The sequence below is a fragment of the Apus apus genome, chromosome 4 (genome assembly GCF_020740795.1).
Source record: "Apus apus isolate bApuApu2 chromosome 4, bApuApu2.pri.cur, whole genome shotgun sequence".
In the NCBI taxonomy this organism is placed as follows: Eukaryota; Metazoa; Chordata; class Aves; order Apodiformes; family Apodidae; genus Apus; species Apus apus.
The window spans coordinates 69,353,234-69,369,674 of NC_067285.1; the positions used below are offsets into that span (position 1 = coordinate 69,353,234).

The 16,441-nt window shown below is 49.8% G+C and overlaps 1 protein-coding gene across 4 annotated transcripts in view; it reads left to right on the forward strand.

Annotated features, from left to right (window-relative positions):
- The first annotated feature begins 5,730 nt into the window (after nt 1–5,730).
- MFHAS1 (multifunctional ROCO family signaling regulator 1) overlaps nt 5,731–16,441 on the forward strand; it is a 33,607-nt gene continuing 22,896 nt past the window's right edge. For all 4 annotated transcript variants that reach the window (XM_051618748.1, XM_051618749.1, XM_051618750.1 and 1 more), the window contains exon 1: nt 5,731–9,054. In XM_051618748.1, coding sequence (XP_051474708.1) covers nt 5,862–9,054 — 3,193 coding nt within the window. In that variant the 5' untranslated portion in view covers nt 5,731–5,861. The remainder of the gene's footprint in view (nt 9,055–16,441) is intronic.

Consider the following 16,441-nt stretch of genomic DNA (forward strand, 5'->3'; position numbering starts at 1 on the left):
ACAGCAACAACTCCAGGAGAATTCCCAGTACACCAGATACTCGGACTCCCAGCGCTGGTTCAGCATCAGCCACAGGTCAGAGAATGGGGAGAGTGATAAGGAATTTGTTTTAAAGGGAGGGAATGTGGCTAATGCCAGCCAGCCTTGTCCTGATCTGCTTCAGTTATATGGTAGGGACAAAGCTCTGGGAAGTGGTTGTGTAGCACTGTGTGTTATGCTGAAGAAGTGCTGACCAGGTCTAACACTGCAGGCACAGCAAAATGGAAAATGGAAATTCAGAAGAAATGAGGATCTGGTCTAGTTCTACTAAGTGCCTTTCTGCCAGTGATGAGGAGGGAGGCACAAAATCAACCCCCATGGCAGGTGGAGCAGTAAATGGAGATCCCTTTAAATGTGCCCAGCTCCGTTCTGTTCATGCCACGACTGAAGCAATGGACCTTGACCATGTGCTGGGAGAGCTCAGCAAGACTTCCCTGACACCCGAATCTGGATAGCTGCTGCTTCACAGCCTGCTTTCAATTCCAAACTCCCAAAAGAACTTTGCAAGCTAATTGCAACACCTGGTCTGTCAGACCCAAGCTTTGCAAGGTATTTGAAGGACAAGAGCATCAGTGTGCACTTGTTTAGCTCACTGCTGGCTTCCCACAGTCTGTATTTCACCAGCCAGTTGCTTTTGTGGCATCAGTGGCAAATAAATCACATTCCTTCACCCCCCTCTGCATTTCTCATAAAACAAGGTGACAGGCAAACATTAGTATTACTTCCTGAAATATTTTAAAATATGCAAGTAATATTTTTTAAGTTTTGGGATTCATGGTGGCCTTAAAAATTAATTATTGTAGGATTTTGTACAGGCTTTTGAAAGCTGTGCCTAGGAATGAACAAGTAAAGGAATTAGGATTCACAGTATGAGATCTGCCCATTGGGAAGTGAGGCCTCGCACTGGGTTTGATCCCTGGTTCTGGGTACACATCTTCTCTGCAGACTCCCTCATCTTTTGGAAGGGTCCCTATACCATTGAAGCCCCTGCCTAAAATATGTCCAGGATCCCTTCAAATGCTGCCATCCCCATTTGTACATGACTTGGTGTGCCTTGAGGGAGATTCATATTATTCCTGCAGAAATGGTGGGTGAAACAGTGTGGGGTGTGCCATTCTGGGCAAAATGACCACAAGACCTGACAAGATCCATCTGCAGTTCCTAAGAGAGCTGGCAGATGAAGTTGCAACTTCTCTTTCCATTGTATTTGAAAATTAATGGCAGTCTGGCAAAGTTCCCACTGATTGGAAAAGAGGAAACATAACCCCCATTTTAAAAAAGGGAAGGAAAGAAGACCCAGGGAACTACAAGCCAGTCAGTCTCTCCTCTGTGCCCAGCAAGATCATGGAGCAGATCCTCCTGAAGGCTCTGCTAAGGCACACAAAAAACATAGAGGTGGTTGATGGCAACCAACATGGCTTCACCAGGGGCAAATCATGCCTGAAAAAATTGGTGGCCTTGTATGATGGGGTCACAACATTGGTGGACAAGGGAAGTGCAACTGACATCATCTACCTGGATTTGTGCAAAGCTTTTGACACTGTCCCACATGATATTCTGGTCTCAAAATTGGAAGGCTATGGACGTGATGGATGGACCACTCAGTGGATAAGGAATTGGCTGGGCAGTCACACCCAGAGAGTAGTGATCAACAGCTTGATGTCCAGATGGAGACTAGTGAGAACTGGCATTCCTCAGGGGTTGGTACTGGGACCAGTGTTGTTTCACATCTTTGTCAGCAACATGGACAGTGAGGTTGAGTGCATCCTCAGCAAGTTTGCTGATGACACCAAGCTGTGTGGTGTTGTCAACACACTGATCTTTAAAGTCCCTTCCAAACCTAGCCATTCTATGATTCTATGATTTCTACTTAATGTTGAGAAGGAACTTGGGGAGGATCTTTGAAAGTGTTGAGTCAACCCATTGCTTGTTTCCTACCCAGCTACTCAAACCTGGGAAACATGGCTTCTTCAATTACTGATGAAGCAGGAACCTGGGGTTTTTACCATCTGTGCTGCATGTCTGATGGTGTGACGGGCAAGGACCGTCTGGAGGGGATGCCAGCCTCACTTGCTGCTGGTGCCAGAGCCCACAATCTTTGCAGTGGCCCACAGTGCTCCCCTCATCAACTTGCCACAGCAGCTTGGTGCTTCTGTTGAGCTGATTTAGGTTCACGTCCTGTCACGAGTAGCTGATCACATTTGCATCTGTTGTCCCGCAAAGCCCAGAATCAGGCTCTAAAATAGCGTTGATAACTTGGTGTCTTTTACTTGATCCAGGAGGGAGGTTTTAGATAGAAATCTCATTAATGATGCAGCTGCAGGGCTCAGTAAGTGGAGGCACCTCAGACTTAAGCTGAATAATTAAATCCCATCAGTAGGACCTTCCATGGCCACTATTTAAAATTAATAACTCCAAATGCAGTCTTGGCATATAATGGAATCCACATAAATGGTATTAATTTCTTTTTCTTTAAAAAAAAAAGAAAAAAAAAAGAAAAAAAAGAGGAAAAAAGCTTTATAGCATTGCTGGCAATTTTACAACCACCTGCCTCTCAGCCCCAGCTGACAACTGCTAGGAGAGGGGCTTGGGATGGTTTGTGAATATTTTTAAGCTTCATCAAGTAAGAAATGCCTCCAAAACCAGCATCCCAAATGCTAGTGCTCATTTTTAATGGGCTTCTTAGTATGCTGATGAGTAAATCAAGAGGAAGTGAGGAAGTCCAGTTTGGAGAAACACATCTCCTCTGCTGAAGTAGATGGGGAGGCAAGGGATCATCTACATGTGTAGCATAAGCTCCATTTTCTGAGAAACAAAATCTTCCCTGTACCCAGAAGACATCTCACTCACAACTGGCAGCTTTAACAGTGGTGAACATGTTGAAGAAGCCAAAAGACACCATCCCTGGCCCTCTTCATCACTTTGGGGGAGCATTCAGCTCCTGCTGCTTTGTGTGTTTTGTGATAGGAGTTTTGAGAGGCAAAACTTTCCCTACATAGGCCAGCTCCTTCCCAGCTGTCCTTCCATGCTCTCAGAAAGATGTTTAATGCAGGCAATGACCTCAAATAGCAAGACAATGGAGATAAGTGCTTCTCTCCCTGGTATTTTTCAGCTGGCTGAGTCAAGCAGCTGCTCAAAGTGTCCCTTGTACAGCAGTTGTCCAGTTTTCCTATGGGGAACAAGAGGATAGTGCAGTGGCAGTCTTTTGGGTTACACTTGCTGCAGATCACAGAGCAACTGGGAGGATCTGCTGGCTTCAGAGATGATCTGCAGTGCCCACAGGCATCACGGAGTGGGTGGCCCCCAATAGCAATGCTGCTTTTTTTGTCTTTACCTGCACAAGGCCCAGGAAGGAAGAAAATTAGCTAGAAATTTGATGCCAGATGCTTTTCCTGCAGAGATCGTTTCTTTCTAGAAACATCATCTTGATTTTAAAACGATTTTGGTAGTGACAGGCTGAGTGGTTTGTGTGTAGAGAGCTGGAAATGAAGTCATCGACCTGGTATCACAAGAGCAATTGGGCAAAAGGGTGGGAGAACAGAAATATTCTTTCCCCGGGAGTAATTGAATGTGCTACTTCTGAAGTGGGGAAGGAAAGTGCTCCTTTCAGCACATATAGAAGGGCAGCTTCCCAAGTGATCTTCAGGAAAAGCCGAGGCACAAAAACTGGGTTAGCCCAAATAAAAGATGTACTGACCGAATGCAGGGATGCTCTAAAAATAAATGAGTGCAAACCTGAAAACTAGCTCTAGGTATGCGCAAGTTAGCAAGAGGCCATGAAGGATCCCTGTTTCCCGGGGTCAGGATCTCACACCACCCATGTAGGAAGGATGGAAAGGGTTTGATCCCAGGTTTAGTCCCTCTCAGTAGAGCTTCCTGCATCATGAGTACCCCTGCCTCTGCTGGTTTTGGTCAGCTCCTGAGCCTTGCTTGAAGCTGGGTCTTACCTTCACACAGCCATGATTTCTCCCAGGCCCATGGGCTTTCCTCTTTGTCCTTTGCATCCTTTGCTTGGCTTTACCTACCAGCCAACACTGCATTTTTTGCCCTACCCAGGGTGACCTCATTAGACAGGCATTTAGCAGAAACCTGGTGAAGGTTTGTTGGGACTCATAGGGCCTGAAAAGATTACTTTGCCTCTGCTTATCTGTTGCTGATGGGAAAGATCACAACTGAACCTGAGCCTTTGCAATCCGTAGTTTTAGTAATTAGTACATTTAGTAATTTAGCACTGTGACTAAGGGGTCAGTTAAACTCTTCTCTCCAAGTAGGATTAAATGCACAGGGCCATCCAAAAGAGAAGGTGGTGTTCTTGCTTTCTCTTCAAGACTATCAGCTTACAGGATGCTTTAATGGTAGCTGTTAGAACTTGACAAGGTGAGAGGAAGCAAGTGTTCTCTAGCCCCCAAAGCATGCTGGAGTTTTTGCTGCTGTAGGAAGACAGTTACATTGCAAAACCTCTGAACCTTTGGCTACAGTGCATTGCTGGCATCTGTATGGGTAAGCTCACACAACTTGGGAGATCTGAATGTCATATAATCACAACATTGTTTTGGTTGGAAAAGACCTTTAAGATCAAGTCTGACCGTTAACCTAGCACACTGCCAAGTCCACCACTAAACCATGTCCCTGAAAACCACATCTACAGTCTTTTAAATACCTACAGGGATCGTGACTCAACCACTTCCCTGGGTAGCCTGTTCCACTGCTTGATAACCCTTTCAGTGAAACCTTCCCTGGCACAACTTGAGGCCATTTCCTCTTGTTCTGTCACTTGTCACGGGAAGAAGAGTCCGACTTCACGGCCTCCACCAGTCTGCCTGGTGGCCCCGCCATAAAAAGGCCGTTTACCCCTGTAGCTGTAGTGGAAATTTCCAGGCCCATTTCTCTGAGCCCAAGGAGAGAAGCTGGACTGAGGATCCTGAAGAAGGCAGTGTTCAGGATCCGGCCAGATGGTGTGCAGCAAAGGAAACAAAGCACGACAGGAAGGTGGCAGAGTTGCTCTGACTAACCAGCGGTTCACAGGCTTTCACGCCCTCCAACACTTACTCAGTGGGAAGAAAGGTTAATCTCGGTTTCTTGCAGGGCTGGATGAAGAAACGGCCTTTGCCTGGTGCAGAAATGACGCGGAGATGAGCAATACAGCAGCTTTAGCTGTTGCTCTACGGGTGAGCTGTGCTCCCTGAGCCGCGCGGCTCACAGACCCCGCAGCGAGCCCGGGACAGGGGAGCACCGCGGGCAGCGGCTGCCGCCGCACGCCGGGGTCCCGGGGAAGCGCCGGCACCGCCGCCGCGCCAGCGCCGGGCGGGCTCAGAGCACCGCCGGCTCCCGGGGGGCCGCGGGGAGGCGGCGGGGCCGCGCCAGGCGGTGCGACGGACAGAAGCCGCAGGCTGGGCAGCTCCGGCCGCAGGCAGGGACCCTTCCTCCTCGGGAGAAGCGGCGGGCGGCCAGCGGGCGGAGGTTTCCCGACGAGCCAGGGCGGGGTGCCCCGGCACCGGCGGTCCCCGCGGCAGGGGCCGACCCTTCCCGGCGCGGGGACGGCGCGGCCTGGCGGGGCCGGCGGGGCCGGCTGTCCCCCGGGGCGGCGCGGGGCGGGCCGTGGCCGCGTCCCGCCCCCGGCGGGGCGGTGGCAGCGGCGATGGCGGCTACGTGCGCGGGGCGGCGCGGCACGGCGGGCAGTGCCGGCGCGGAGCTGCGGGGAGCCCCGAGCCCGCCGCGGCGGTGGCGGCGGCGGCAGCAGCGACGCGCAGCGCGGCCGCGCCCATGGCGAGCAGCAGCGGCGGCGGCAGGTAGGGCGGGGCGGGGGGGCCGCTCCCCCGGCCATGGCGCAGACGGAGCCCCCGAAGGCGGTGCGGCTGTGGCGCGATGCCGCCCTGCGCGCACGGAAGCTGCGGGGCGGCCCGGGCGAGCCTGAGCCCGAGGAGCCGGACGCGGGGCCGCCGGGCGGACCGCCACCCCTGCCGCCCCCCGCCGCCGCCGCGCCTCGCCGCCCGCTGCCGGCGGCGGCCCTGGCGGACCTGGAGGCGCTGAACCTGAGCGGGCGGGGGCTGGAGGAGCTGCCCGAGGAGGTGGGCGCCGCCCTGAGCGGGCTGCGGGTGCTCAGCCTGCGGCGCAACCGGCTGAGCCTCCTGCCCGCCGCCGCCCTGCGCCACCTGGGCCGCCTGGCCGAGCTCGACCTCAGCCACAACCGGCTGCGGGGCCTGGGGGACGGCGGGGCGCTGGCGGGGCTGCGGGGCCTGCGCAAGCTCAGCCTCAGCCACAACGAGCTGGGTGCCGAGGGCGCGGGCCTGCCCCCCCGCCTCGCCGAGCTGTGCCGCCTCGAGGAGCTCGACCTCAGCTTCAACCGCCTGCGCCGCCTGCCCGAGGGCCTGGGCCGCCTGCGGCAGCTCCGCGCCCTCGACGTCGACCACAACCTGCTGCCCGCCTTCCCTGCCCCGCTCCTGGAGCTGGCCGCCCTGGAGGAGCTCGACTGCTCGGGCAACCGCCACCTCGGGGCTCTGCCCGAGGGCATCGCCGCCCTCCGCCGCCTCAAGATCCTCTGGCTGAGCGGCACCGGGCTGGCGGCCCTGCCCGAGGGCCTTTGCCAGCTGAGCGCCCTCGAGAGCCTGATGCTGGACGGCAACCGGCTGCGGGCCCTGCCCGCGGGCTTTGGCAGCTTGCAGCGGCTCAAGATGCTGAATCTCTCCTCCAATCTGCTGGGGGAGTTCCCTGCTGCCATCTTGGCACTGCCCAGTCTGGAGGAGCTCTACCTGAGCCGCAACCAGCTCACCCTGCTGCCCCCTCACCTCTGCCAGCTCCGCCAACTTCGCACCCTCTGGCTTGACAACAACCGCATCTGCTACCTGCCTGACTCCATCGTGCTCCTCCACAGCCTGGAGGAGCTGGTTCTGCAAGGCAACCAGATTGCCATCCTGCCCGAGGGCTTCGGGCAGCTCTCCCGTGTCACCCTGTGGAAGATCAAAGACAACCCCCTCATCCAGCCCCCCTATGAGGTGTGCATGAAGGGCATCCCCTACATTGCAGCCTACCAGCAGGAGCTGGCCCACTCCCAACCTGCCCTCAAACCCCGCCTCAAGCTGGTCCTCATGGGCCTAAAGGATGCGGGAAAGACCCTACTGAGACGATGCCTCATGGAGGAGGATGGGCAGAGGGAGGATATGGGAAGTCTGGTGACAGGGAGCACCCAGCCCAGAGTGTGCCCTGGGCAGCAGCAGGACATTGGGAGAGTGCCAGCTGGGTGTTGCCCCTTCCCAGAGTCTCAGGACTCTTCCTCAGTGCAGGTACCTGTCATGCAGCAGCTGGAACATCTCCCTGCTGGGTGGCAGGGCTTCCCTTCTCATGTGCCCTCTCACAGGGTAAAAGGGGAAACACCGCGTCCTACACCATCGCTGTCACTGAGTCCCCCACAGGTACCATCAGGACTGGGACTGCCAGGAGGCAGCAAGGGCATTGAGGTGATGGACTGGACAGCAGATGCAGAGCGAGGCCTGACATTCATTGTGTATGAGCTGGCGGGGGACCCAAGCTATGATGTGATCCAGTCTTTCTTCCTCTCTCCTGGAGCCCTGTATGTGCTGGTGGTGAATTTGAGTGCCTACGTCCCACAGCACTTCTACCCCTCTGTGGGCTATTTCTTGCACTGGCTAGGTTCCAAGGTGCCCCATGCTGTTGTGTGCATGGTGGGAACCCATGCTGACCTCTGTGCAGAGCGGGAATTGGAAGAGAAGTGCCTGGACATCCATCACCAGATCGCTCAGCAGGAGAAAAGGGATGCTGAGGGACTCCAGAGCTTGGTCCAACAGGTAGATGAGGCTCTGGGACAGGACTTTGACCTGCGCTGCTCCAGCCCACACACTGCCTTCTATGGGGTCTCAGACAAGAACTTGAGACGAAAAAAAGCCCAGTTTCAGTACCTTCTCAACCACCGCCCACAGATCCTCTCTCCAGTGCTGCCTTTCAGCTGCCGGGACCGTTGCCAAGTGCGTCGCTTGCGGGACAAGCTCCTTTCGGTGGCTGAGCACCGGGACATCTTCCCAAACCTGCACCGGGTTTTGCCCAGATCCTGGCAAGTGCTGGAGGAGCTGCACTTCCAACCACAGGCTCAGCAGCTGTGGCTTAGCTGGTGGGACTCTGCCCGGTTGGGCTTGCAGGCAGGCCTGACAGAAGATCGACTCCAGAGTGCCCTGTCCTACCTACACGAGAGTGGGAAGCTGCTGTACTTCGAGGAGCACCTCACCTTGCGGGAGTATGTGTTCCACAACCTGCCACGGCTCATTGACATCCTCAATGTCTTTTGCCAGCGGGATGCAACAGTGCTGCTCCAGAAACTGCTTAGTGACACCCGCATTGACGAACTGAGGGCCACTCAGCTCCATCACTATGTGGAGGGCTTCTTGCTGCATGGCCTCCTCCCTGCCCACGTTATCCGTCTCCTTCTTAAGCCCCACATCCAGAGCCGGGAGGATCTGCAGCTCATCCTGGAGCTGCTGGAGAAGATGGGGCTCTGTTACTGTGTCAACAAACCCAAATGTAAGCCCCTAAATGGGGCAGCTGCTTGGTACAAGTTTCCCTGCTACGTAAAAAACGAGGTGCCCCATGCAGAGGCGTGGATCAACGGTGTCAATCTGAGCGGACAGTCCTTCGTGGTTGAGCAGCTGCAGATTGAGTACAGCTTTCCATTCATTTTCCCACCCGGCTTGTTTGCACGCTACAGCGTCCAGATTAACAGCCATGTGGTTCAGCGGTCAGATGGCAAATACCAGATCTATGCCTACCGGGGAAAGGTGCCCGTGGTGGTGAGTTACCGGCCTGCCAGGGGAGCTCTGCAGCCAGATACTCTGTCTATCGCTAGTCATGCATCCCTACCAAATATCTGGACAGCTTGGCAAGCTATTACCCCGTTAGTGGAAGAACTGAATGTCCTGCTCCAGGAATGGCCGGGCCTGTACTACACTGTGCACGTCCTCTGTTCAAAGTGCCTTAAAAGAGGGTCACCCAACCCACACACTTTTCCAGGTAAGGCACAGCCCCGCTTGCCATTCATCTCTTCTCGAGGTTTGCCCCTTCTAGAAGGAAGTTTTACAATGTAGTCTTAGCTCTGTCTCTTTTATTTTTTTCTTTTCTTGGTTGTTTTTGGGGTTTTTTGGGGGTTTTCTTAGTTGTTTGTTTTGTTTGTTTGTGGGGTTTTTGGTTGTGTTTTTTTAATAGTTATTATTAGTTTTTCTTTTTTCTTTTCTGCTCTAACTCCCTTCTCTGGTGAGTTGAGTCATGAGAGAAAATACTAGGGTAGCTCCAAGGAGACAGGCTTAAAATAGCCCTATTCTGAGATGAGGGGGGTGTTGCATCCCCCTTTGTACCTTTTCTCTTTGGTTTTTGGGTTTTGGTTCTGAGTGTTGACAGTGCCATTATTGACAAGGCCCTGACCTGTCCTCCTTTTTTGATTCTTTTGAATGGCACCGTGTTGTTTTCGTAATGCCCTTTACCCTGCAGCTCCCCCTTCCTGGGGGCTACTCCTAAATGCAGATAGAGATGCCTGAAAGACTGCAGGTGTCCCATCCTCTCCGCCTTCCACCCTCCATCTCCAAAACCTGTCCTGTGCTGCAGCCTCTGAATGCAGGAAAGCTCCTGCTGGTAGACAATGAGTGTGTTGGTCTGTATAAAAAGAAGTGCTTTCTCAGATCTGAGCCTTCCCTGTAGCAGGAAGCATTCTTCCCTGAAGAGAGAAGGATACTCCATCTTCTTTGTTTTAAGTGTCTCACCTAGCAGTGATTCCCAGACTGTGCCTCTTGGAGCTATTGAGAGCAATTATTTTCCTTCCTTGCTCCCCCTTCATCTAATGAAAAAAGCATCATCTCCTCTGGAATATGAGTTGTGGTGCTTTTTAAAGCTGTTGCTCTCAAGTCACGGTTTTATCTGTGGTGTTTTCCAGCAGCATCTGTTTTATTTTGTATGTAAGAAGGTAGTGGGTCCTAACCTGTGTCCTCCATGCTCTGCTGGGTTTGCTCTGGGGTTTGTGAAGGCCATGGAAAAGGTGCTTTGGTGTGTAAATCTTAATTAAATCAAAATGAACTGTGAACTGTAAGTAGTGCTGTAGAAATGTGCTTTTTTAATGGACACACACACCCCCGTACTGGAAGTATGTTGGAGCATTCTTTATTTTACAGGTAGCATTAATTTGTGAGAGAGCTGGAGTATTATTTGAGTTAAAGCAAACAGTGGTGCTGAATTAATTCATAGGCAAATGTCAATAATGAGGTGTGTTTTGGGGGCTTGCTTTGGTTGGTTTCTGGAGGGTTTGGGGTCTTTTTGGTTTTTTTTGCTTGTTTGGTTGTTTTTTTTCTCCTCTGGACCTTGAAAATAAGGAGATGATGTTTGCTCCTCAGCCAGCATCCTGGCTCCGTTGATTGCATCTCCCTCTCACTGTGCTGGCTTATATAAGAGCCATTGGGCTGGGGGGGCAAACCCATGCTGTGAGAGCTGCTGAGTGTTATCCGCATGCTGGGTCTTGCTGCCCACATGGTGCTTGGGACAATGTGATCTGCTGTCCTCAAAGACTAAAAAAAACGCAAAAACACAACCCCTAAAAAAACCCACGAAAAAACAAACAAGCACAAAAGCCAAGACAATATCAACAACCAACCAAAACTCCCACTGTAACCTGCCAGGACATCAAACTATGTGCAGGTGTGATGGGTGGATATTGAAGGTTTAGCTTGTGAATAATTTAGATCTGCCGTCACATTTTTTTTGGCTGGCTATTTTTTTCACTGATGAGTAGATGATGCTTTCAAATCGAAATGTGAAGAGGAATCCGGACTGTCTGCAGATGATTGGCATCTTTGCTGACTGGTGACAGTCAAAGTAGGTCTGGAAACATAAGGAGAGCATGGAAATTGAAGGGCCTTTTTCTCTGGCTTTTACTGTGCAATACAGGCAGAAAAGGATTTCTCTTACCTGGGAGCCAGGGTGGGTGTACTGGGAAGGGAAGGCTCAGGTAAGCAGTGCATCTTTGGGCATGGGAGGAGTGGGGGCTTGCATGCCAGGCATCAAAACATCACCTTGGTGATGCTGCCTGTGGAAAGGGAGTTGCAGTGTTTCCAAAGCTTTCCAGGGGAGAAGCTGGGGCCTTGCTGCCAAGGGCACAGGGCTTTGCATCCAAAGTGCCCCTGTCCTGGGCCATGGGGTGAATGTCTTAACACGAAAGCTATCCGAGTCTAGCTGGGGAAAGAGCATGTTGAGAAGGCAGATATGTTTCAAAGGCAGGGCTGATTTGTGGAAGTTCTGAAGAGTGATTAAAAGCTGCAATTAATTGAGACATCTGCTTGTCTTTTTGGATGATGGTTAAATCTAGCCCAGCTATGACTTGGGTTGTATGAAAAAATGTAAACCATCATTTGGCTTGAGGAGGCCTGTATGTGTGCATTTAATCTAAAATATTCTTTGCTGTGTGTCTGCTCTATGAATAAAAGACTGCTTAGGAGCCCCTAAATGGCAATCGTGAAGCTGAAGACTTTTTTTTCTCCTGATTTTGTTGATCAGGAGGCATGTGTGTTTAAAGTTGTGCTGCCAAGCTTGCTCTTGTGCGAGTGAATTGTGGTTGGCATAATTTTTAATAGAGTGTAGGAAAGAGATGGGTCTAGTGTTATGAAAATATGTAGCGAGGGATATGTTTGTTTATTTCCAAACTCTTCCAGTGGAAATCCCTGGCAATTACAATGCTGATAATTCTTACATAGGGCTGTGGTCTTTTTAGGACTGCACTGAAGAACTGCTTTGCAGCTTGTTGACCTTAATAAGGGAAATATTTCTGTGGAGACACTGCCAAATTTGTGCTCAAAAATGGAAGTGCAGTCTGGCTGTGTGTCTGGTTGCACAATCTGTGTCGTCATTCATTAAACCAATGGTGCATTCTTTGGTTATCCAACATTTTCATTGGAATCCCCTTCAAAGAGGAGACTTGGTTGCTCATGAGTTGACAATTAATCCTTGCTTTCCTCTGCTTCCCTCCCAGTCTTGCATGTGCATTTTCTAGAACTTCCATTGATAATACACACAGAAATTCTCTGAGAACAAGCTAATGTGTGTAGAACTGGTTAATAAGAATTGAGATTCTGGATTCAGTCTTTGGAGGGTTTATTGCTATGAAACAGTGAATAAAAGTGTTCTAAAAATGCCTTGATAGGGTCCTTTTAAGGAAGTTCTTGTGTTTGAAACAGTTTTGTAGCTGGGTGAAATAGTAACTGAATTGGCATCTGAGCTGGAATCGCGCTGTGCTTTGAGGCTGCAGTCATCTGCTTGGCTGGTAAGTGGTGCGTTGAGTTTTGGTTGTTTTTTTTTTTTTTCTTGTACGTTTGCACTGTATATAAATAAAAGTATCCCTGCCAGGCTAAGAAAGACAAATCCTTTCTCGGAGTGACCAACAAGAACAGTTCGCCACTCTAAGATTATGAGATCTCGGTTGGGTTGTTGCAGGCCCTGTGAAATGCTGCCATTTTGTATGTGGTGTTCTTTTAGCCCCTGGACTGAAAGGCTTTTTAGGTTATTCATGTCCCATAAGCTATTAAGTGACTTGGCATCGGGGGGTGGAGGTGTTTTGCCATCTGTCTGGTACTAGACGTGTGCTTTGTTTGGACAAACGTGACCGGATTTTCCACGCTTGCCTTTGTGTGCACCTGCTAACTCCTCTGCTGTTGTCTGCTCTTGTCCTGCCCTAGGCTGAGTCAGGGTCACCTCTGACTCTTCCAGGCTGTGGTCTGCTCAAGATGTCCGGATAGCTGATGTGTGATCTTTTTGGGGTGGAGGGGATTGTGTTTGACCAGTAGTTTTCCTTTATTCCTGCCTGTGAAGTTACCTGTATGAATGCAGAGATAAGAAAGCCAGGGGCTATGCTCATTGCAGAAAATGAGCAAAATGCTGTCACAAACAAGATGATTGGGGTTTTCACAGATTAAAAATGTGACAGACAGAAAGCCACAGACAAAAGATACTGTGTGGGAGCCAAGCGGCCCCTCTCCAAAAAGATGCTGCAAAGATGTTGGGAAGCTTTTGAGAGATGCTGGAGGACTGGAAAGAGCCTCTGGAGAAGAGGTGCACATCTCCTGTCTGCCTTGCTGCCTCCTCTGTAAGGTATCAGAACAGGGAGGGAGATCAAGAGTCTCTCCTGCCTATCTACCGCATCAAAGGTGAGGAGAACCAAGGATTATGTGCCAGTCACCCTCAGGAGTACAGATGGAGGTATCATAGCATAGTTCCCCTGTGAGACTCTTGTGTCATGGCCAGAGCAGGGCTAATTTTAGGCCACCTTATCCATATGATTTGAAGTGAACCACGTTCACCATCCCTGTGTTGGAGTCAAAAGCAAGCATGATCTCCTTTGATGGCTGGGGTGGAGTCAGAAGAGAAAGAGGTGAAATAATCCATGATGTGTCATGCTGTCAAGTCCCATGCAAGCTGAGGAGGGAGGGAGCAGGTGGGACTGGTTTTGTCAGAAGGCCTCAGAGGTTGCTCCAAAATCTGAGCTGACTCTCAGTGAAAGGCTGATGTCAGGTATCTAATTGTTCTTTGTAATTAAGTTATAAGCAGCTGGCATTTTACTCCTAGACAATTGTAGTAGAGCAACACCTGCTTGTTCTAGAGCCTGATGCTAGCATTTGGCAGCCTTTTATTTTCCCCATTTGAGGGTGGAGTCTTTTCTTCCTGACTTTCCAAGTAGATCCTGTAGCTGTTTTGGGACTGTTGTCACACTCTCCTGAAGGTTGTGCCTTCAGCAAAGTACTGTGGAGTAATCAGAGACCATAGGGTGAGATAGTAGCACAGTGGGAACACTGGTCGTAGATGATCTTGGTGGCAGGAGAAAGCTGAACAAGGCTCTTTGATTCAGGAGGAGGAGCGAACACATCAGTTGCTGAATTTGGGGAAGATCTAGCACTGATTATTTAGCTTACCAACAAGAGCTGATTTCTATACCGCTGAAGTGACAAACTTAAGTGGTGTGACTTGCTGTATGTAATGGTGTAGAAACACAGTCTATTTATCACCAAGGATTTTTAGAAATGTCCTTCATGTGTTCTGCTGGTGAGCATTTGAGGTCCCCTTGCTTGGTGGCTGCAGTAGGGCATCCTCTACTTTCAACATTCAGGAAAGAGACAACAAACATTTCATGATTTTGAAGGAGGCAGAGAAGTTGCCAGAGGAAGAGAGTGCCTGCAGTGTCTGGTTACCTTGTATCATGCACATCGCTTTGTGTATGCTTCGGGGCTTTTTTTAAAGCTCCTAAAATGGAATTTGCTAAAATGACTGGAAATTAGGATGGCAGTGTGCATATTCAACACTGATGAAGGAAGGCATCCTCTTCCTTGTGCAAAAGGTTCCTATGCATTTATGCTAAACGAAGGGTTTCCTGGGATGTCAGTGTGATACAAGAACACTCTTCTGGTTTCTTCTGTAACAGCTTGTCTTGCCTTGCCTCGTTCCCCATGGCAGTAATTTCTTGGCTTTGGGCCTCTGGACTTTGAGCTGCCATGACTGAACCAGGGAAACACTAGGTTTGGTTGAGTGGGTCTTTTTTGTTTGGTTAGTGAAGCAAAGCAGAGTTCTGGGTCTTTAATACATTACTTTTTTTGTTTGTTTGTTTTTTATTTTTACAGTTGCTGAAATTTGTCTTTGCAGAAAATTAATTATAAGAGGTGCTCAGTACCAAAGGATTCTTTGCTTCATTGCATGAGAACTATTTAAAAGCTACTGACTGTGGGGATGAGAAAAAATGTTAATGTAGGTTTTCCCCCTCTAAGAATCAGTTGATTACATGAGGTCTGATGTGTGTTCTGTTTCAGGATGTTGTGGACACCGATGTCATGAAACCTGCTTTGCATACTGCTGTGTGCACGCACTTTTGCTGGTGCAGTTGCTCTTTCTAAAAACACTTCAGTGTGAAAAGTTTTCCCATGCAAGTTGAGTTGAGGTGTATTGTGTGTGATCCATGTGCAGGTGTATTTCGAGGTCCTACTCCTTTTGCATCTCAGGAGAGGATGGTGGGAAATCACCAGCAGTGATAGATTTTTGTTAGCTTGTGGTAATGTTTTGAACATGTTACTCAACTGTGATAGAGCTCTGAAAAAACAAGTATCAGTTTAAAAGCACAACATAAGTGCATCTGGTGGGTAATTCTCTGGTATGCTGTGGCATCTTGTTGCATTTGCAGTATTAAGCAGGTAACTGTGGTAGCCTAGCATGCTCTCCAATTGGTGATTTGCTATTAAGAGTCTAGGCTAGTTTCTTGGCTCTTGAAAACAATTTGCCAGGGGAGAAGCGAGAAGATGTATTCGATGAAAAGTTCTGTCATGTTTGAATTCTTGGAAGTCATCAGAGTGAAAAAAAAAGCTTTTAACTTTTTTTTATATTATTTCTTCTGTCTTGAGTAGAGGAAGAATAACCTCTACAAATGAGTAAAGAAATCTGTGATCTGGGGGGTTAATGCAAGATGATCAGTTACTTCCTTTTATCTCCCTCTCTCTGCTTGTGGTACTTGAGCTTCATATACAGATGTGGACAACTGTGAGAGTAAGCACACTTTTTTGTGCCAAATAAGGTCACCTCTTGTCGGGTGAGCTTGTGGGATGCCAATTTAAAGGAGCAGCTTGTAGGGATGAGGAGTTGGCAGGGAGTCCTTAAAGTACCATGTCAGTTATGACAATCAAACTCCTGCTGCTGCAAACAGAATGTGTTGGTGCTTTTGGCTAGCCAAGAATATATCTGGGGCTGAGAAGGCAATGCAACTGGGTTGCAGGAGTCTCAGTCATTCTGATATACGGTGATCTCCTTTCTTACAGCAGGAGAGCTGGTGGGATTCTAGTGATGATGGTATGAAGGAGCTCTGTCTCATACCTAAGATAAGGAGGTCTTGGCATGTTTAGAAGCTGTTGAGTGGATGCAGTTTACAGCCTGTAATGTGAAGATCACCTATGTGGCTTCAGCCTTTGTTTCAGCTGAGCAGCTGGGAGAGATTTGTCCTCTAGCAGTGTCATTTTTTTTGGGAACCAGATGTAAGGACTGGGGTTGGGGGTTCAGGACCTGTGAGACAACTGGCTGGTTTGCTTTGAGAGAAATTTCATTTGGAGTATTCGGCTGGACTATCTTTGAGGGCTTATGATTCTGCCTCAGCAGGCGGCTGGAGCCTAAATTTATATTGTACTTGTGGTGTTTTCCTGGCTAAAGCTCGGTTCTGACTGTGCTGATCAGGTTGCCAACGTGGTCAGTGGCAGTGTGGTTTAGGACGAATGCAGGCTTACTGGTTAGGGGTGACTTGCCTGTGGGCAGTGGATGGAGGGTGTGTTAAGTCTAAGCTGTGACTGCTGGATAGCCCAACCTACTTGAGTTGGTTATGGTTTAAAGCAAAACCTTCATT